At 39.6% G+C, this 23024-nt stretch overlaps 1 protein-coding gene across 4 annotated transcripts in view; it reads right to left on the bottom strand.

The window, feature by feature from the left end:
* Nucleotides 1-23024, bottom strand: part of LOC126108904 (zinc finger protein 708-like) — a 163448-nt gene that overhangs the window by 74053 nt on the left and 66371 nt on the right. For all 4 annotated transcript variants that reach the window (XM_049914271.1, XM_049914273.1, XM_049914272.1 and 1 more), the window contains exon 4: nt 6373-6410. In XM_049914271.1, the coding sequence (XP_049770228.1) occupies nt 6373-6410 (38 nt within the window). The remainder of the gene's footprint in view (nt 1-6372; nt 6411-23024) is intronic.

Here is a 23024-nt window from a genome sequence, read left to right as displayed (position 1 = left end):
TAGGCCCATAGCAATGGCACAGGAGAGAGGGATTACAAACATAGATCTGCTTAAACTCATTAGAAAACTTAAAATCACGTGACGTTATAGTGTGTTTATTTAGGATACATTACCCGAGACAATGTGGAAATCCAAGAAACGTGGAACTGTCAATTTTGATGTTGTCGGGGGTATAGAGCTCTTGGTGATTTGAGGCCACATGAAGAACTGTGTTGTCACTTTACTAATAGGAAAGAGGTGCTGTACAATTTTTGATGCTACCAAAACTTCAATTCACACCTCTGACGATATTTCTGCCTGATATTTTTCCTGAGAATTGCATAAAAACAAGCAGTATGCAAGTCTCTGCATCATTTGAAGTTGCGATGTAATGACATTCACACTAATCCTAAAAGAAAGTTGGTCTAAATTAAAAGCGAACTACTTCCCTTCAATACATGAGCAGGGGATAGTGATGTACAGAACTGAGTGGTCTGGAAACACACATAAGCACAGCTAACATCACTGAATGAATAATAAATTCTATCTATGGAATGGGGAAGTTGTGGCAATACCTCCTGGCTTTTGCGACATTGACGACTGATATGTATACTTAAAACAATTTGAAAAAGAATCTCAGGTACATACGAATATGTTTAAATCAGGGATAAAAAACAAAAGACACTGTGGACATCAGTCATAAATATTCAATAGCATGACTACTAGGTTTCTTGAAGGGACAAGTGATGGCACACAATACTGATAAAATTTTTGAGTAATAAACCAGTGGATATACTGCCAGCCAGTATAGTTTGTGTAGAGTGTAATTTTGCGACGAAATTTGTACCTTGATGACAATTAGTCCATACTATTTATGCATTGTTTCCTACAGTGGGTCCTGCTTATAAAATTGAAGAAAATGAAATCCAAGATGAACATGGGCTGCCACATAAAGCCAAGGTGGTGAAGGGTTGACACCCATGAGCAAAGTAGCAGGTACCATGAAATTAAGCTGGCGATGTAGCAGCCAAATGTGAACTCCAGAAGGTAACAGAGGAAAAGGGCATGTCCCATACTGCCAGGCAAGGGAGTCATCAAAAAAGAGGAAATAGGACAAGTCGATGGGCATGATGGAGAAATGGCATCCCTAGCCACGGAGGGGGACATCACGCCAATATTCCATGATGGTGGATAGTGTTAGACAGCATATAATGAACAGAGGTGCAGAGGAATAAACGAAACACCCACAGTAAAGTCTTGAATGGGTAAGGGATCACAACAAACAGAGGGTGGTGGTCTGATCTGTTGCCCAGGAAGTACTGCTTAGGACACATAGGACACTGAGAAACTGGGCACAATGTACAGGCAGGTAAGACACATCAGAGGACCAAGGAAGGTTCCTATCAAGCATGAGCCCCAAGAATTTCATTGTTTCAATGAACATAATAGCAACAGGCACAATGTGTAAAGATAATGTAACAAACTCATTGCACTGCCAAATATTTATACAAAAGGATTTGTCAGTGTAAAAGTGAAATCCACTGTACATAATCCACAGGTAAAGACAATAGAGACGGTTTTGGAGTGCCACTCAAGGAGACAAGTTTATGGAATTGCAACAGATTGTAAAATCATTGACGAAAAGGGAGATAGAAATGCCTGGTGGGAGACAGTCCCTAATAGGATAAACAGTGATAGCAAAGAGGACTACAATCAGGACGGAGCCTTCAGGCACCCCATTTTCCTGGATAAAGGTGTCTCGCAAGGCTGAACCTACTTATACTTTGAGAAAACTTTGTCTTTCAAAACTTCCATAGTAAATGGGGTAGATGGACTTGTAGCCCCAGACGTATAGAATACAGGGGATACCAGACCCCCAGCAGGTGTATCACGCTTTCCTGAAATCAGATAACATGGTCAGTCTAGCATTTTCACAGGAAAAATTCATGATATGGTTGACAAAGTGACATGACATTCAAATGCAGAACAGTGTGCTCGAAATCCACATTGTGCAGTCCTTAGTAGTTTGTGAGACTAAAGGCACTAAACCAGCCACCTATGAATCACACATTTAATCACTCTGCAAACACAGCTGGTAAGAGAAATGGGGCAGTAGCTAGAAGGAAGGTATTTGTCCCTACTGGGCTTAGCTACGAGTATAACAGTGGCTTCATGCCAGCATCTATGAAACATGCCACCTGCCCAAATATGATTGTACTTACAAAGGAGAAGGTGCTTACCCACAAGAGAATCCTGCAACATTTGAATGTAACATCATTTGGCTATAGGGCAGATGATTTGGATGAAATGAGAACATGCTCTAGCTCCCTGATGGTAACAGCGACATTGTAATATTCATGATTCTGAGGATATCATCCATGCTGCCTGCCGCCTCCACTTGTTTCCAAGGGAGGAAGGCAAGGTGATAGTGAGTGGAGCTTGAAATGTCTGCAAAATATTGGCCCAAGGTGTTGGAGATAGCAGTAGGGTCCACAGTGACATTACGATCATACCAGAAACTGAGGAATCAAGCTTAGTACCAGAGAACTGAAGAGTACTGCTCCACACAATGGATGAGGGAGTGAAACTTTTAAAAGAACTAATAAATTAAATCCATCTTGCTTTTTTTGGTATCCCAAATAATGCAACAACATTGCACACACGACTGTTCACAACATATACATTGTATCATTGTAGGATGATGGTTAAAAATGTGAACAGCACACCTCCATAAGCAAATTGCATTGTTGCACATCTCAGTCTACCAGGGACTGCAACATGCTACAGCAAACATGAAGTGCATGGTATGTAACATTCTGCATCAGTAAGGATAACATTTGGAAGATACTTTAGCTGGTCATCACAACTGTGGAACTGATGTCTGTTGAAGGTCGCCAGGGAGGAATGAGGCCTCCAGTTGCCCTTAGAAAGCTGCCAAATATGTATGTACTCAGGTGGGGTAGAAGTCAGCGAATGGATAGCACACAGGAAATGGTCACTTGAGTACGTGTCGGAGGGAACAGGCCATTTGAGACGCTGGGCAAGGTGGGCATTGCAGAACAAGAGGTTCAAATAGTAACAAATGTGCATTGAGTCTAAAATGAATCTGGGTGCTCCAGTGTTAATAAAGATGAGAAGGTCAGCTACGAGGGAACCTCTTTGACAAGTTCTCGAAGAGCTTCAAAGTGGATGGTGGGCATTAAAGTGGCCAAGCAGCAAAAAAGGATGAGGGAGCTAACCAATGAGGTCAAATAAGGCTGCCCAGGTGGCAGCAAATGACGGAGGGATGTAGACGTTACAAAGAGAAAACACAAAATGAGGAAGGAAAATGCATATTGTAACAGCTTGCACCCAAGTGTCCAATGAGATAGATGACCAGCATGGCTCCCCCCATGATATGGAATGCTGTACTCTGGGAGAAGGTTTAGGTGGACCAGATGGAAACATGAGCCGTTGAAGCTGTTACAAGGTCATTTTTTTTCCCTTGGAGGCAGTAAACAAGCAGGCACTGCGATACCAAGAGCAGCTGTAATTCATCCTTGTTGGATGTAACACCATGAATGTTCCATTGGAGAAGTGTCATAACAGGGTTTGGGGAGGAGGGAGGAGGAAACAAATTAAGGTTTGTCATCTTGGTGGATGCCTAGTGCCTGTCTTCCAAGACTCACTGCTACAGGGGGCTGAGGCTGGAGAACCCTGTAACCCTGTTCCATGAGATCTACAGAGGCACTGGCATTCTCCCTGGGTAAACCTGTGGATTCCAAGGCAAAAAAAGAAAAAAAAGGCAAGCAGTGCACATTGGCAAAATGGGTCAGCCAGGTGAGGTTATCATGTGGCAACACCACTGAAGAGCATCTACTAGTCAGGGAAAGAGGAGATCATTTACTTTTGTTTCATTTCTTAAGAGCTTTGCAGTTGGCTGACGACAACACTTATGTTTGTTGGTTGGAGGGACGTAGAAAGTCTTCGCGTAGCAGGTCATTTCACTGCCAGAGCAAAGATTTGGTTTCCTGTTGCACAACTGTGGGAGATGAGGATGATACTGATATACTGGGCAATTTCACTACTGCAGCACTGAACTGGATGTTGCAAGTCTGCGTGGGCATGTCCTTTGTGAAGTAAGGCACAGCAAGAATGGTACTGTAAATGCCGGATGGTAAAATTCAGGGCTTTTGACTAGCCAACAATTTGTGAGCGACAAGATGGAGTACTTTTCCCTTCATCCAAATCTCCTGGATGGCTCGCTCATCAAGATACATGGGACATTCATGGGAGTACAATAGATACAGTAGGGAGGAGGAGGCAGGCAACTGTCCTGTTGAACATCTCTGCCACAAGTTACGCATTTGACAATGTTTTGATAGGACACATGAGTGTTGTTACAGTGTTGACACTGGTAGGACCTCATGTGATTTGGAACCTACAGTTGGACTGTGATGAATTCATGGCCTGCCTTAATCTTTGAGGGAAACAGTGCACAAGCAAATGATAGAAATAGAAAGCGTGTTGGCACTAAGTTTGCATCAACGTTTTTCAATACCCAAAGGACTGCAGTGAAGCAACGTTTTTCAATACCCAATGAACTGTAGTGAAGGAACGTTTTTCAATATCCAATGGACTGTAGTGAAGCCCTTATCAGAGAGATGAATGTGTATTTCTCCCTCAGTGAGACCATTAAGCAGTCGAATGTAAGGAGCACCATGTGCAGAACTCAAGTGTACAATGGTCCTCAACATGAACAGGGTGGCTATGGAGGAGTGATGCTACAAGCAGTTGTTGGGCTTGAAGATCACAATTGGTCTTCAGAAGCAAAGTGCGCATTACACAAATGATATCAGGATTTCACTGGGTCTGCAACTGTAACAACACCTTTCTGAATAATGCACTCATTAAATGTAGCAAAGGACTGACCATCTCCAGTATGTGATGTGATGAGGAACTAAGGTGTGGCTGGGAAAGTCATAAAATATTTAGCCTTGTTCCATTTATGTTTAGTAGACATAGACTAGGATGGTGATTGGGTCATTAAAAAAAATTAAAAAAAAATAAAAAAAAAGAAGACCACAAGATTTCCAACATTTCCAATGGCATGATCCTTGCTACTGGGGATCCTCGCCCACCATAAGTGATTATTCAGATCTTGGGTCACACCTCCAGAACTCCTGACAGAGGGCCCAATTAGCATTTGGGAAGGTAACAACTCAGGCAGTCACCCCTCTCTGGGCTTGCCCTGTACCAGACGGTGTGTGTGAACCCTATCTGTTGACCTGGGGCTCAGAACTGTGTGTTACATAGTCACCTGTTATGTGTCTAATGCATCGGCCAGCCTTCAGCAACACACAGTAAATGCCAAAGCAGAGGAAGAGGAGGAGATAGAGAACAAAGATAGAAAAAAAAACAGATGATGAACTGTTCCAATACCAGCCTATCGAAACTTCAGAATGCATTCCCAAAACTATCAAAAACATGGTCCTCAAGGAAGGGGAGAAAGAATAGGAGGATGACAGACACGCACACAGTAAGGAAAGACGTGCTGCATGCTGCAAAGGCTGAGGTGCTGTGGTAGCTGAGCACAAAGAGTTGTGAGCCCTATGGGTTAGTATAAATTCGATTAGCATGGTCAAGTGAAACACTGGGCTTTCGTTTTGCTAATGCTATGCTGATCATCACTGGGTCTCAAAATAAATAGGCAATTGCTCTTGCACTAAGTACTTTTAGACAATTTTTCTGTCGCAGATTTTTAAAAGCAGACATCATGGTTTCCAGGTGCCCTCAGTTAGGACTACGTGACAGAAACATAATATTGGCTCTACAATCAATGAAGATTCTCTTGTTAAGCCTTCCCAACCTTACTGAAACTGGCACCAGCTACTTAAGATTCTTTATGATGGTGGCCTGTAAACTGTCACCACTATAAGCTTGTGTGTTTCCTGAGCACTACTGTGGTACTGCATTGAAAGAGCTGTTCAACACTATATTCATTAATTTGAAATCCTGGGAATTGGTTCCAAGTTTTGGATATATAGCCGCCCACCCTTTCTTCTTAACTGTTCTACTGCAGTATGACATTAGCTTGTGCCCATCAAAATGGACCTGTTGAATTTCAATGATTTTCATGTGACATTCTGCATTAAGCACAATACAGATGCTGACATTCCACCTAAACTTTTATTTTCCTGTATGGATATTAGAAGTTCACTATTTATTTAGGAACAGTCACATAATGGCTATTGTAGAGAATAGCATTACTGACCATAATGCCTTGTAATGTTGTTTCTTATTGATAATACTGAATAATTAACTAAGTGCATTTTATATCTGAAGTACTTTATCATTTAGTAAATAAAAATTTATATTTCTCAAAAAGTTCTGCAGTGAATTATGAAAACTTACCTTCCACTATTGCAGGCATATCTTGTTGAGGTTGCCATCTGAAATATTTCAAGAAATGGTCAGTGATTTACAACTGATGACACAGTAAATAAAATTCTATTAACACCCACCAACATCTAATTGGTCGATAAAATACTGTATGTGAGGCTTGAAAATATCATTAAATAGAACATGATAAACTGTTGCAGTTACTGAAGCAGAATGTTAGTAAGAATCCACACTTTGTCTTCAGTACTGTAAATAACTATACAAGCCATTGATTTGGTTGTACCCACGCTTCCTACTAGACACAAAGAAAAGTGACCAAAAACATCTTTCATCTGTCATGCACTTATGCATCATATAAAATTTTCTCTGACTTTTCTTATTATAAAAATACCACTCACTGACAGATGAACCCATCACTAGTGACGCATTTGGGCCTTTATGCACCAGGAGCCCAAACTAATTTGCAGAGGCGAGGAGCGTCCTCTAAACCCAACTGTAAAATTCGCATCCAAAATTAAGTCAAGGCTTAGAACATTCAATATACAAACATTAATAAATATTGGAAAACTCAAAATACTGTCAGACATTGTAAACTGACAACAAAATTGGCATCACAAAAGAGCAGATTCACAGATGAAGAAATACCACATTCAGAGAACTATAGATTCTTCACAGCTCAGGGAAGAAATTCGCAAACTACTTCAAAAGTAGTCTTCTGCATTCATAAATGGCAAATCTATATTCCAGTTGGTACCAAAGTTTTCATTACATTCAGAAAGACACTCTCCCTACAATAATTCAGTGCATAAATGAGAGGTACACAGTAATTAATGCACATGCACCAATAAATCAGGGCAACAAGAGCAATGCAGGCAAGGTAAAACAGTCCTGAGAACAATGTTGAGAAGCATCTGATGAAGTGCCTGAGAAAACCATAAAAATTTTATTAGATTTTTATTCTCAAACTGATGCAGACTGGAGATTAAAACGTTTTCTGCCTGAACTGCTGTTAACTGTATTTACTCATAACTGTTATGCCATTCTCAAGTGACAGCTTACTATGAAGTAATTTGAAGTTATTGAGTGTCACACCTGGTGCATTGGGAGTGGAAATTAAGATGTGCAGTATGACATGACTGACAATTATTACATGAAGTACTACCATTGTGTAGGCATACAGATTACAAAGACTTGTAATGAGTATAGAATTTGTAAACATGGTTAACACAAGTAAAGTGTTGTCTCGAAAGGAATTATAAAGCATTCAGACATCACAGTGAGCTATCATTTGAGAATGGTACAACTGGCAAATTAACAATTTTTAGTAAATACACTCCGTAACAGTCCAGGGAGAAAATGTTTTCATTTATAAATTTATGCCTGGCTATGGATGTAAGAAAAAATGAAAAATGGTAAGAAAAAGACATTTACAAAAATTGTTGGCAGTGAACAACCCCCACATCCTCCCCTCCCCCCCTTACACACACAGCACTAAAAAGGCACAAGATCAACAATAATATGATCTGAGAATATCAGATAGCTCATGTGCCAAAAACAAAGCACAATTCCAAAAAGATACCTGTTGGTATTTACCGTTACCACTGAATAATAAAAGTAAGATTCCTGGCCTAGAGTAAGTGATAATCATATACTCATAGGATTCAAAGAAATTCCATGAAAGTCCAAGGACAAAACAATTGCGAACATTATATATTACTAGAGATATTAGGGATGGCTTACAAAAGGTAGGTCTAGTGAAGGCCAAATTGATAAGAAGGGACTAAAGAGCAAAATACTATAGGATTACATCTGTAAAATTTTGAAAGGCTTATGACTAAAACGCAAGACTGCTTTTATTCCAAATTCTTAAGGAACCTGAATTACAGAAGCTCTGTAAGCTCTGTTGAAAGAACTTCAGCCTCATTTGAGATAAGAAAAGATGATAGCCATGGAAATGGACGAACTGCATTCTTCTTTCAGACAATACTAGAAAAGTAATCTTTGAATAGCTGGAGCAGCTGTCAGAATCTAATATCAGAAGTTGAATACTACTTGGTTAGAAAATGCATAATGTCAATATCAACTGTTTGACTTTTGTAGATAATTTAGCAATATTGAGCGCAGAAGAAGCACAAAAACAGAGAGAAAGAAAAACAGTTGGAAAAGCATGACTACATGTCTCCTCTGTTAAACAGAGCTGCTACATCCAAACCAAAAATGAAGTATGGGGGTATCACGGGAAGACAAACTGAAGGACCAATGAGAAGTCACATAGCCAAATGGTGGGGAAAAAGAAGCCACAAGATCAAGACTATGAAAGATGGATTTCACATTTCACTTAACAAAAGATGTTTATAGTAAAAATTCATTCTCCAAAACTGGAGAACCTCTGACTTGCAAGGCACTCATTTGGTAAGAATACGCATTTGTATCACAAACACTAATTTTAGAACCATTAAAAGATAGTGAAAATTCCCAAAAACGAAAGCTATTGGGAAATAGGACAACAGCACAAACATTTAAATTAAGAAACAATACATAAGAATAGAAAAACATGTAGGAAGAAACTGCAGACAAAATTTGGAAAAGAAGACTAATGAGTCTTAGCATGCTGAGAAGAAAAACTATGCAGCAGTAGTAAACCTAAAAAAAGAAATTAAAAAAAAGAAGAACTCATTCACTCATGGAAGTGCACATAGACCTTGCAAATGGTATAAATAAGCAAGAATTTTGAAAACAAACTAAATACAGAAACAGAATTTAAATATTTAAATGATAAATTCTCCACAACAAAATAGATCTAAATCTACAAGGTTGAAATTGGACAATAGGTGAGTGGAAAGAAAAAAGTGAATGTATGAAGGAGTAGTGTAAAGAAACGTTAAACCTTAGCTGCCCTGTAATTGTGGAGGACAAAAACAATTTGTTCCACATCTGTAATACCTTCTCAATAAAGCATAGTGATGGTATATGTACTGCAAACAAATTACAGTAAGGAAGTCAAAGAGTCTATACAAATATGCAGATGACAGTATTTGGATTAGATTAGATTTACTTTCATTCCAATTGATCTATAGTGAGGAGGTCCTCCAGGATGTAGAACATATCAGAAAAACAATAATACATGACAAATATTTACAACAGAAACAAATAAGCTAATGTACCTTCCACAGGTCCCAAGTGGAATGATCATCATTTTGTTTTTTTAATGAACACTACATGAAAGAATAATTTTAGAAACACTCATTTACTAAGATTGCATTAAACCACTGAATTTAAAATTTAACAAAATGTCTTTTTATTTATAAGGGAAAATGTGTTCCTGAATAATGCATTCTTTTTTGTACAAGAGTAAGTGACGTTAAATCCTTGTGAAGATTATACTTATTTCTAGTACTGATTCCATGAATTGAGCTGTTGGTTTGAAAAAGTGGTACATTTTTAATGACAAGTTTCATCAAACAATAAATATACACTCCTGGAAACTGAAATAAGAACACCGTGAATTCATTGTCCCAGGAAGGGGAAACTTTATTGACACATTCCTGGGGTCAGATACGTCACATGATCACACTGACAGAACCACAGGCACATAGACACAGGCAACAGAGCATGCACAATGTCGACACTAGTACAGTGTATATCCACCTTTCGCAGCAATGCAGGCTGCTATTCTCCCATGGAGACAATCGTAGAGATGCTGGATGTAGTCCTGTGGAACGGCTTGCCATGCCATTTCCACCTGGCGCCTCAGTTGGACCAGCGTTCGTGCTGGACGTGCAGACCGCGTGAGACGACACTTCATCCAGTCCCAAACATGCTCAATGGGGGACAGATCCGAAGATCTTGCTGGCCAGGGTAGTTGACTTACACCTTCTAGAGCACGTTGGGTGGCACGGGATACATGCGGACGTGCATTGTCCTGTTGGAACAGCAAGTTCCCTTGCCGGTCTAGGAATGGTAGAATGATGGGTTAGATGACGGTTTGGATGTACCGTGCACTATTCAGTGTCCCCTCGACGATCACCAGTGGTGTACGGCCAGTGTAGGAGATCACTCCCCACACCATGATGCCGGGTGTTGGCCCTGTGTGCCTCGGTCGTATGGAGTCCTGATTGTGGCGCTCACCTGCACGGCGCCAAACACGCATACGACCATCATTGGCACCAAGGCAGAAGCGACTCTCATCGCTGAAGATGACACGTCTCCATTCGTCCCTCCATTCACGCCTGTCGCGACACCACTGGAGGCGGGCTGCACGATGTTGGGGCGTGAGCGGAAGACGGCCTAACGGTGTGCGGGACCGTAGCCCAGCTTCATGGAGACGGTTGCGAATGGTCCTCGCCGATACCCCAGGAGCAACAGTGTCCCTAATTTGCTGGGAAGTGGCGGTGCGGTCCCCTACGGCACTGCGTAGGATCCTATGGTCTTGGCGTGCATCCGTGCGTCGCTGCGGTCCAGTCCCAGGTCGACGGGCACGTGCACCTTCCGCCGACCACTGGCGACAACACGATGTACTGTGGAGACCTCACGCCCCACGTGTTGAGCAATTCGGCAGTATGTCCATCTGGCCTCCCGCATGCCCACTATATGCCCTCGCTCAAAGTCCGGCAACTGCACATACGGTTCACGTCCGCGATGTCGCGGCATGCTACCAGACTGCGATGGAGCTCCGTATGCCACGGCAAACTGGCTGACACTGACGGCGGCGGTGCACAAATGCTGCGCAGCTAGCACCATTCGACGGCCAACACCGCGGTTCCTGGTGTGTCCGCTGTGCTGTGCGTGTGATCATTGCTTGTACAGCCCTCTCGCAGTGTCCGGAGCAAGTATGGTGGGTCTGACACACCGGTGTCAATGTGTTCTTTTTTCCATTTCCAGGAGTGTATTTGGAAGCAGTCGTTAGTATCCCCCAGTTCCCAAAATAGGCTTCTGCAGGATGTTCTTGAGTTCACACCACATATCTCTTTATTGCACATTTTTGTGCCCAGAAAACTTTAGATTGGCTTGATGAATTATCCCAAAAAATAATCCCATATGAATGTTTTGCTAGGCTACAGCAATGCTCAGAAATATTTTGGTGTTGTGTAGTTATGCTATCAGTACTGCTTGCATGTAGTCAGATATTTAGTGAACGAGCAAGATCATACAACAATGATCATCATCATCATCATCATCATCATCATCATCATCATCATCATCATCATCATCATTTAAGACTGATTATGCCTTTCAGTGTTCAGTCTGGAGCATAGCCCCCCTTATACAGTTCCTCCATGGTCCCCTATTCAGTGCTAACTTTGGTGCCTCTTCTGATGTTAAACCTATTACTTCAAAATCATTCTTAACCGAATCCAGGTACCTTCTCCTCGGTCTACCCCGACTCCTCCTACCCTCTACTGCTGAATCCATGAGTCTCTTGGGTAACCTTGCTTCTCCCATGCGTGTAACATGACCCCACCATCTAAGCCTGTTCGCCCTGACTGCTACATCTATAGAGTTCATTCTCAGTTTTTCTTTGATTTCTTCATTGTGGACACCCTCCTGCCATTGTTCCCATCTACTAGTACCTGCAATCATCCTAGCTACTTTCATATCCGTAACCTCAACCTTGTTGATAAGGTAGCCTGAATCCACCCAGCTTTCGCTCCCATACAACAAAGTTGGTCGAAAGATTGAACGGTGCACAGATAACTTAGTCTTGGTACTGACTTCCTTCTTGCACAAGAGAGTAGATCGTAGCTGAGCGCTCACTGCATTAGCTTTGCTACACCTTGCTTCCAGTTCTTTCACTATGTTGCCATCCTGTGAGAATATGCATCCTAAGTACTTGAAACCGTCCACCTGTTCTAACTTTGTTCCTCCTATTTGGCACTCCATCCGTTTATATTTCTTTCCCACTGACATTACTTTCGTTTTGGAGATGCTAATCTTCATACCATAGTCCTTACATTTCTGATCTAGCTCTGAAATATTACTTTGCAAACTTTCAATCGAATCTGCCATCACAACTAAGTCATCCGCATATGCAAGACTGCTTATTTTGTGTTCACATATCTTAATCTCACCCCGCCAGTCTATTGTTTTCAACATATGATCCATAAATAATATGAACAACAGTGGAGACAAGTTGCAGCCTTGTCTTACCCCTGAAACTACTCTGAACCATGAACTCAATTTACCGTAAACTCTAACTGCTGCCTGACTATCCATGTAAAGACCTTTAATTGCTTGCAAAAGTTTGCCTCCTATTTCATAATCTTGTAGAACAGACAATAACTTCCTCCTAGGAACCCAGTCATATGCCTTTTCTAGATCTATAAATCATAGATACAATTCCCTGTTCCACTCATAAAACTTCTCCATTATTTGCCGTAAGCTAAAGATCTGGTCCTGACAACCTCTAAGAGGCCTAAACCCACACTGATTTTCATCCAATTGGTCCTCAACTAATACTCGCACTTTCCTTTCAACAATACCTGAGAAGATTTTACCCACAACGCTGATTAAAGAGATACCTCTGTAGTTGTTACAATCTTTTCTGTTTCCATGTTTAAAGATTGGTGTGATTACTGCTTTTTTCCAGTCTGATGGAACCTGTCCCGACTCCCAGGCCATTTCAATTATCCTGTGTAGCCATTTAAGACCTGACATTCCACTGTATTTGATGAGTTCCGACTTAATTTCATCCACCCCAGCCGCTTTATTGCACTGCAATCTATTGACCATTTTTTCCACTTCCTCAAATGTGATCCCATTTCCATCATCATTCCTATCCCATTCTACCCCGAAATCTGAAACATTACTGATCGCATTTTCACCTACATTGAGCAACTCTTCAAAATATTCCCTCCATCTGCCCAAGGCATCCACAGGATTCACCAGCAGTTTTCCTGACCTGTCCAAAATACTTGTCATTTCCTTCTTACCTCCCTTTCGAAGACTGCTAATTACACTCCAGAATGGTTTTCCAGCAGTTTGACCCATAGTCTCCAACCTGTTTCCAAAGTCTTCCCACGATTTCTTCTTGGATGCTGCAATTATCTGTTTGGCTTTATTTCTTTCTTCAACATAACTTTCTCTGTCTACCTGGGTTCTGGTATGTAGCCATTTTTGATACGCCTTCTTTTTCCTTTTACAGGCTGCCTTGACTGTATCATTCCACCAAGCTGTTTGCTTCATCCTACTTTTACACACTACTGTTCCAAGACATTCTTTGGCCACTTCTAGTACTGTGTCCCTGTACCTTGTCCATTCCTTTTCCAATGACTGTAATTGACTACATTCAACTAACTGGTACCTTTCTGAGATCGCTGTTATGTACTTGTGCCTGATTTCCTTATCCTGAAGTTTCTCCACTCTTATCCTCCTACATATGGACCTGACCTCCTGCACTTTCGGCCTCACAATCCCAATTTCACTGCAGATTAAATAATGATCAGTGTCATCAAAGAATCCCCTGAATACACGTGTGTCCCTCACAGCCTTCCTGAATTCCTGATCTGTTATTATATAGTCAATGACAGATCTGGTTCCCCTGCCTTCCCAAGTATACCGGTGAATGTTCTTATGTTTAAAAAAGGAGTTTGTGATTACTAAGCCCATACTGGCACAGAAATCCAAGAGTTGTTTCCCGTTCCTGTTGGCCTCCATATCCTCTCCAAATTTACCCATAACCTTTTCATACCCTTCTGTTCGATTTCCAATCCTGGCGTTAAAATCACCCATGAGCAGAACACTGTCCTTGTCCTTTACTCTAACAACTACATCACTGAGTGCCTCATAAAAACTATCCATCTTATCTTGATCTGTCCCTTCACAATGCGAATATACTGACGCAATCCTAATTTTCTTGCTAGACACTGTCAAATCTATCCACATCAGTCGTTCGTTTACATACCTTATTGCAACTACGCTGGGTTCCATTTCTTTCCTGATGTAAAGCCCTACACCCCATTGTGCTATTCCTGCTTTGACTCCTGACAGGTAGACCTTGTATTCTCCCACTTCCTCTTCTTTCTCACCCCTTACCCGAATGTCACTAACAGCTAAAACGTCCAGCCCCATCTTACTTGCGGCCTCTGCCAGCTCTATCTTCTTCCCAGAGTAGCCCCCATTGATATTAATAGCTCCCCATCTCATTACCATTTGTTTGCCAAGTCGTATCTTAGGAGTCCCTGATTTGTCAGTTAGAGGTGGGACTCCGTCACCTCCAAAGGTCCGAGGCATTTTGCTCTGATTGTTGCCAGCATCATATTTAAAGTACCAGGGAAGCAGGTTGCTAGCCTTACTTGCCCCGAGTCCCATTGGGTTTTACCCCTAACGGCTGAGGGACTAACCGGTGGATTTGGTAGTCTTTGCCGTATGAGCACAAAGGTGACCACGACTCAGAATATGTCCGAGATGCCCAGCCTTATTCCGAAGTAACCGGTATCCCGACTGTCGGGACCACTTACTTGGCCACTCATACGTTGCCCATGGTTCATGAACTAGGACATGACTACAGGAACCCACACCATGAACCACTACAACAATGATGTAAGTATATATTCCTTTACCTCAAAAGTATGTAACTTGTCTTGATGGTATGGTATTAATTAACTACTGTTACTCAGGCACTCACTCAGTAATTGTTTACTTGTAGAGAATTGGAAATATACCAAAACAGAAATGACACTTTTTTGATGTGAGCCAAGTTGTTTTGCATATCTTGAAGATTGGGAGGTAGCAGTCTAGAGACTACAGCATAATGATAACAACTAACATGTGCACACAGTCAATGGCAAAAACAGGAAATAACAGTAGCCAATAAGCCATGGTCAAGTCATCCTTGAAAAAGAGCAAGGAGGAAGGACAGAACGGTTTGTAAGCAATCAGCTGCTGTTCCAAGAGAAACATCACAACAAATTAGGGATTATCTGAAGCAACATCATGGACTGAGCTGACATGTCTACTGTAAAACGTCACTTAGTGTCAGGTGATTTACATGATAAATAAGAATCACATAAACCCCGCACATGAATTTAAAAAATAAGGACATGATAGAATTCAGAAGGAAACACCAAACTTGGAATGCCACAGATCGGTCTAACGTTTTTTTTAAGGAGTGACGAAAGTAAACTTAAAGTTTTTTTTCTGATGGTGTGCAGTATAACCATAACAAAAATTCAAAAGACACAAAAAGCATCAAGCACACAGCATTAAGTACAGTCGGGGTGTCATGGAGTGGGTATGTTTCCTGGACCGCCACATTTTAGAAAAGAATATGATTCCATGTAGGAGAAAGACTATGTCAAATAATTGGATATTCCAGCAGGTCAATGATTTGAAACACACCTCTTTGTATTTAAAAAAAATCCTTTTGAGACCAAAAAAGGAAACTTTTGGTGTGCCTAACCCAGAACCTGGATCTAAATCCAACTGAACACCTCTGGTATGCACTGAATTGGCATGTTCATGGCAGAAGTTACTCAAACAATGATCAATTTGCTGGTAACTTATTGGATCCATGGTCAGAAATCCCATTTTACCCATTACAAAAGCTTGCGGATTCAATGCCAAATTGACATGCAGTTGCGATTGAAGCCTTGGTTATGCAACGAAATACTGAGTTATTCTCCAGATTCCAAAATGCTTACATGCTTCGACCTACAACTTAGTTCTGAGTAGAAAGAATTACTTCTCTTTTGATGGAAGGTAATCTTATTTAAACTAAATGTAGACTTGTATGAAATAGATTAAATGTACATACTTTTCAAATATCCAATGGTAGTTTTTTCTATTACACATTTATGTTTTTGTAATTGTAAGTTATGCTTCCTACAAAATACTTTTGTATACTACTGTAATAGGACTGCATTTGACCCATGGTGAGATGAAAGGAACAGATAATAAATAACAGTGGCCAAATAGAACTACTGTTTTGTTCTGCAGGTCACTATCGGAAATCCTTAAGTACAGTGAGTGATGTGAGCTCATCAGATCAAATCAAAACACATTCAAAGAAAACAACCACCATACTTAACAGACTGAAAGATGCTATGGACTGTAAATTGCTCCTTAATTTTCAAGCAATTTTTTTAAATACATTTTTACCATTTTTATTGTTGGACTGCAAAGTCAGACTAGAAAATTTCTTAGTTTATAAAACTTCTTCCTCAGAATCATTGTCTTCTTTGTATATGAGATCTTCACTGCCATCGAGATCAATCTTGAAAGACTGAACAAAGTTATTTTCTCTCACTCTAGACTAGACCACCTCTATTCACTGATATACTTGTTCTATCATAGGTCATTTTAGAGCCACCTTTAGCATGAATTCATGTTGGGTTTAATCACTCATCCATTTGTTGCATTCTTTACCCATACACATTAAGTAATTTATTTGTCAAGACATCAAGAACTTGCAATTGTGAAGTAAGTCCTCCCAAAATAACAGGAAACTCTGTATTTCCCTGTCACAATTTCTCTTCCACAGAATTTTCCAAATGATTATTAAAATGATCTAGCACAAGACGGCAACTCTTCCTCAATGAAGTGCCATTCCTTGGCTTCAACACTGTTAATCCATCATTTCGTACCAGCCTTGTCCATGCAACCCTTGTCACGTATGTGAACACCACCTGGCTGTATTTCAGAAGGTTTAGCACTTGAAAATGTTCATTGCATTAAGTTTAGTAGCATCAGCACAATATTAAAGGAAAACAGTGTAGAGCATCATTTCATGTTCACTTCATTTTAGTTACTGTTTTAGCACCTTTTATGGCAACAGTTTTGTTACTTGGCACATCAAGTTTATGTTCACTATTTGGCTTAGTTACACACTGGTTTTCTTTTGATAATGAATAATAAAGCGATGGAAAGATAATTTCTCTCTTCATATTCTTGTGGCATTTTCTGAGATAATTTGGTGTTGGTTCGCATGCTAAGTCCATGACACTTTATAAATCTGTGGCACCAAACAACTCCACCCTTAAACCAAACAACTCCACCCTTAATTTCTGTTAAGTTCCAGTGTAGCACTAGCTTACGAGCATTTCTTTAAATCATTTTTGTAGTAATTCCAATGCCATTTATATGGTGTGCTTGAATCCATTTCAATTCATCATTTTCTAGTTTTGGCCATTTTATATTTAGTCCTCTATTTGCACATTTACTCTTGCTTCTGTTTTTCATTATTCTTTACTAGCCCACCAATCACAAATTGTTTTCTCTGTTGGTGGATGGCTGAAATGCTGCTCAGCTGCTCTGTTTCGAAGTTGTTCTGCATTTACTATTATTGTCAATTTATAGCCTGCATCAGTTGAATACTTTTTTCCATTATGAAACTAGCAACTAAAGAAAATATTCTTCTGTCACCTACAATTCAACTTCACTGGCACTGTAGATTGAAATGACGTGTAATTGATTGACAGTGTTCTGGGTTTGTGAGGAGAAGGAGATTATTGTTTAATGTCCCATCAAGACGAGGTCATTAGAGATGGAGCGCAAGCTCGGATGAGGGAAGGATGGGGAAGGAAATCGGCCGTGCCCTTTCAAAGGAACCATCCCGGCGTTTGCCTGAAGTGATTTAGGGAAATCACGGAAAACCTAAATCAGGATGGCTGGAGATGGGATTGAACCGTAGTCCTCCCGAATGCGAGTCCAGTGTGTTAACACTGCGCCACCTCGCTCGGTAGGGGTTTGTGATATTGGGGCAGGAGGGAGACACTATTAGCAAGCTTGTGAATCCCCACAACTAATGTTTGTCACATTGGTGCACTGCTGCTGCTAACTGAATCCAATATTGCTAGATAGAAGTATACTTCCTGAATATATGGTCATTTGTAAGGCAACCAGGAATTTTGACTCAAACACTGGACTTGTTACATTAAATTTGAGTTTAAGGCAGACCTAAATTTTGGAGGAAATTTTTTGAAGAAGCAAGTGCATTTTATATTCCATAATATATGGTACCAAGTCCTTGAAAGCAGGGCTGGAAATTAATTTGGAAAAATAATTAAGGTAACTGAAAATTCATTGTGCATCCAAACCACTGCAATTAATATTTTGCTGTGGTGGACTCTGTTCCTCCTAAGTCGAGAGAAATGCCGATTACCTGCTATCCACTGGGAATACTTTCCTGTGACAAAAGGCCAACAGCAACTGTGAGGCAGCATTTAAATTCACATCCCTACAACTTTTGCACTCGTATGTTTGAGGACTTTCAGGACTTGTCCAAGGTCAATGCTATGTTGACAAATAGAATTTTTGTCCCACATTTAAACATACCCATCAACTCACTGACAAACAACAGGAGAATGCAGCCAAAATATGTCAGGAACAGCAATAAAATAAGCATTCAATGAATAAAGCATTGTAATTCCGCTGACTGATCTCTCAAAAAATGAGACGCATAGCCAACTGCCAATGTGTCATTTTTCCAGTTACAAATTATTACTCATAAATATTACGTAGAAAACACTAAAACTGAATTCAACAGCACTATATCAAATTGTGCATCAAAACTTCAGGAGTTACATATAACACTGAATAGTTTTTCATTAAATAATTTTTATAAATACTGATTAAAATAACGCTAAATTGTACTACTGGTAAGCCACAACTGCCACAAGTACAAACAATACATCATACTGTACAGCGAATACATACAGTTTGTCTGGAAATCAACTGCATCAAGAGTATCTACAATTTGACTAGAACTACTCAACTAATTTGACCAGAACTAAATATACTCCACACTTCCATATACCAAAGGACAGCATATGTTACAAAACACCCTCATCATCTTCCTTATTGAATTTGTGTAGCTATTTGGTTGATAAATTAAGTATTATGCAGTGTGATCAAGACATGTGACCAATTAAATTGGCTGTAATTCAAACTCGGTATGACCTATGTAATAACCTAAAGCACCACATAATTGAGCAGCAAATTATGGTATCACCTGATAGAACACACTTGTGTATATGGAAATATTTCCTTGTATTTGCTTATTTAAACGTTGTGTTATATGGCAGATCATCAGGTTTTCAATTATATGTACTGTAATATTTATTTCAATAGGTTTCATACGGTTTTGAAGTGACCACCATGGGGAGGTGCTCATTTCAAGTTTTTTAGTTTCAATGAAAACAATGTACTTTCAATCATTGTCATTTTAGTAAACTTTTGTAACATATATTGAAAATGACTAGCATGGTATCGTTTCTTCAGGTTTTAAATTAATAGTGCTGCTGCATCTCACAGTCCTTGGTAATATATTTGTGTTTCTCACATGGTCTGGGCCAGTGAACAGTTGATGGTAAGTCTGGGTAGATTTGAGAGTAGTTGAATAGAAGTCTCTTGGGCATTCAACAAGTTGTGCCATTTCAACTCTTTGAAATTGTACGGATGACCAAATTTTGAGCACGATGTGAAGATTTTAGTGTTTTGACACTACTTTCACTTGTTTTACTTTTTGTGACTGGCAGACTTTAACATTGTGCAATTGATAGTTCCGTTTTGTGATGAATTTTGACAGTGACACAGCATCACTGATTAACTTAGATTTAACGCATAGTTGGGACATAGATTTTGGTTCTTATTTTGCAGTAGCTTATGTAACTGGGGAATCTGCCCAATATTCTTTATTAGTCAGACAATTTAACTGTATTTAGTATTTAACTTTTCTATGTAAACTTATATAATTCAATTTAATGAATTTAAGTATTTTCGTGTATTACATGGACAGTACACAGCAGTCAGCTTGACTTTGCCAATGTGTAAGATGACTATTTTTTCCAGTGCATTTAAATTCAGTTTAAATAACTTGTTTAATTATGCAATAACTATTGCACTATATGCCTAACTTCATACTTTTAAATGTTACTTGATTGACAAAATCTAGTGTAGACAGCTGGTGCTGTTTTCAGAGTAGATAGTCAGTGCAGGAAGGTCCTGAACCATTCATTGGACTGTACAGCTAGATTCTGGCATCAGCTTAGTTCACTAGCCCAAAACTGAATATGACCTATTTCAAAACATTAACATTACACATCTTGAGTGAATTTTCTCAGTAAGGGTCAGTTTGCAGTGTCAGTAGGTGGACAGAGTCATGACTCTAGTGGCTCACAACCTGAAGATAACAGACATGAGCCAAAATATTCAGTTTGCTCTTGTAAATCTGTTTCATCATGGAACCTTCTACTGGAGTTTCCGCTTTCAATACCAGTATCAACATCAAAATGACAGATTTTGAGACCATCAGTTTCTGTTGATTTTCTACTGTGTAACCACTTAACAGAAAAAAGGCCCCTGGGCCATATACAATACCATACATATTATATTAAACTTGTTCCTCTTCAAACAGCAGCTTATCAAACGTCTCTGATGCCATGAAAGATTCCTAGTGACTGGAAGCAGGCACCAATCAATCATATTCTCAATTACATTCACTTGATATATGCACATAATTATAGCAAAAGGAAGTGTGTGCACGAATAATGGTGTATGGCACATTTTTCAGTTTTTAGGAAATTGACAAAAACTGTTAATAACAATCAAGTAGCACGTATGTATTGTTTGCACATGCAGACTGTTGAAAATAGTCAGTTGTGCTTTTTAAAATCAAACGAAGCATAGGTTTTTGAAAATATGTAATTATTAAAATGGAAAACACTGTATAGCAACAGATATAGAGCATTACTGCAGATCACTCTGTATTCTGCTGTAATTATGAGATTGCGTGGAACCCAAAAGTTGTACAAAAGAAAATTATAACAAGATACAAACTAATATTCATTGTAAACTGATTACTTTGGTCTTAAGAAAGTAATAGAATGCGAGTTTGTTATCAAGTCGAGACACAAAGCTGGTACATTACACTCAGTTGTCACATTGCAGGTTTTCATAAAATGCCTGTATTTCGATTCCATGTATTTCATCATGCCCAATAGATCGCTTTTCTTCTACTTATGATATTTCAGTACCTCACTGTAGAGTAACCAAAAACCAGATGGCAACAGAATTTCTTTTACTTCATATTTCACACTACGTCTTTCCCATGCACAAAGCATGTTTTGATTCCAATACACACTTATGCCTTAAGGACCGTCACTAGATAGCTTCAACCAGAGCACACCAGTAATTTTCAAAGCAGGCGGCATTTTAAAAACCAACTCAATGGATAATATACCCTTTAAGTCTTCCATCATCTCCTGAATGGTCAGTTTTGGAGTCTCTGCAAAGGCCTAAGCAGTGACTTGCTTCCATTATACAGGAGCCATAACTTTTGACACACTTTTATCAGTCACTGAGAAGTTCCTGTCACAAGGTAGGAAACTATGACTAAAACATGAAAACTTTTTATGTATTTTTGCACAGTACTTGCAGCTGACCAGATGAAAATAAAATGCTAAAACTCTCCAGTTATTGTTCTGCCCAATATGGTGACCAGACCATAAAATTAGTTTGCATTCCATACCTTCTTCAAGCATCACAAATTTAATCAGACAGGAAACTATTTTGGTTGAACCTCACCTTGCACCAGATCCATCCCATAAATTTACTGTGTTGGTTAAATACCAAAGTCATGAACCATGAAATTGTACGACGGCAGCTATCTCTGACACAACATCATGGTATGCGCCAATGTATGACAGAGTAAAACCTGTTGTAGATCAACACATGTAACGTGTATTATTTTTTCTTTTTAGCCATTTCTGTAAAACTTTTTAGTAGTTTACATACTTGGTCTACTTTAGCATCATGCAACCGACTTTTAAGTTCCATGTTGTTCATTTCTATTTTATCTGAATCTGCAATCGTAAGCAATCGATACATTCTACAGAGTTTGAGATTGGGGTACAGACATTCTTTTGAGGGTTTATTCCTGCTTTGAGAAACTTTAAATATGTTCCTGACTCATAGCCCTGTCATCATTTGATATTGCGTGTGTCCTACTGAAATGTTTTCCTCAACCGTCTTCTGGAGTGGTCACTCCACTTTTCAGTTTACGTTGATGAGAGGGTATTCACTGCTGGGTGATGCAGAATATGTCAAGCAACTTTGACACACTTTTTTTGACTGCAGTTCATATTTGAAAATAGCTTGTTTCCATGAAGTACTGCCTGTCTTACCTTCCTTTGGTCTGGCTGGTACACTTATCTACATGGAGTTGATCAAGTAAATTACTTTTCATTGTGCATCAAGACACGATATTCTTCATACCACTTAATTTCCAGGTTTACGTTCTTGCATCCTTCTTCTGGACACACTACTGTACTGCGTACACGATTCTGGATCATGCTGTCAATATTACTAACCAATAATCAACTCAGTTATGATATTCCACATTCTCTTTTAATAATACAGCTGTGTGTGTTCTACTTTTTCATCGATGATTAAGAGAGAGCTGTAGTTAGTTTTATTGATGTTACTTATTTTTACTGTAGTATTGTCAGAAGATGCACATAATGTAGGTAATTAGAGCTATGTACTGTACAGGGAACATATGCTGCCGTTCAGGATACATTACTCTATACATGTGTCCTTTTACAAAAACAATTCACCATTATTCCACTCTCCTGCATTGATGGCTGTTTTGCGGAATTACCTTTCATTTCGTGATTTATGTTCCAATCCAGTGTCATGAAATATTTTTCTCTTAATATCCTGTCAATTAC

Source organism: Schistocerca cancellata, chromosome 11 (genome assembly GCF_023864275.1).
Source record: "Schistocerca cancellata isolate TAMUIC-IGC-003103 chromosome 11, iqSchCanc2.1, whole genome shotgun sequence".
Lineage (NCBI taxonomy): Eukaryota > Metazoa > Arthropoda > Insecta > Orthoptera > Acrididae > Schistocerca > Schistocerca cancellata.
Note: the sequence above shows the minus strand (reverse complement) of the source record. Positions and strands in the feature narration are given on the sequence as shown.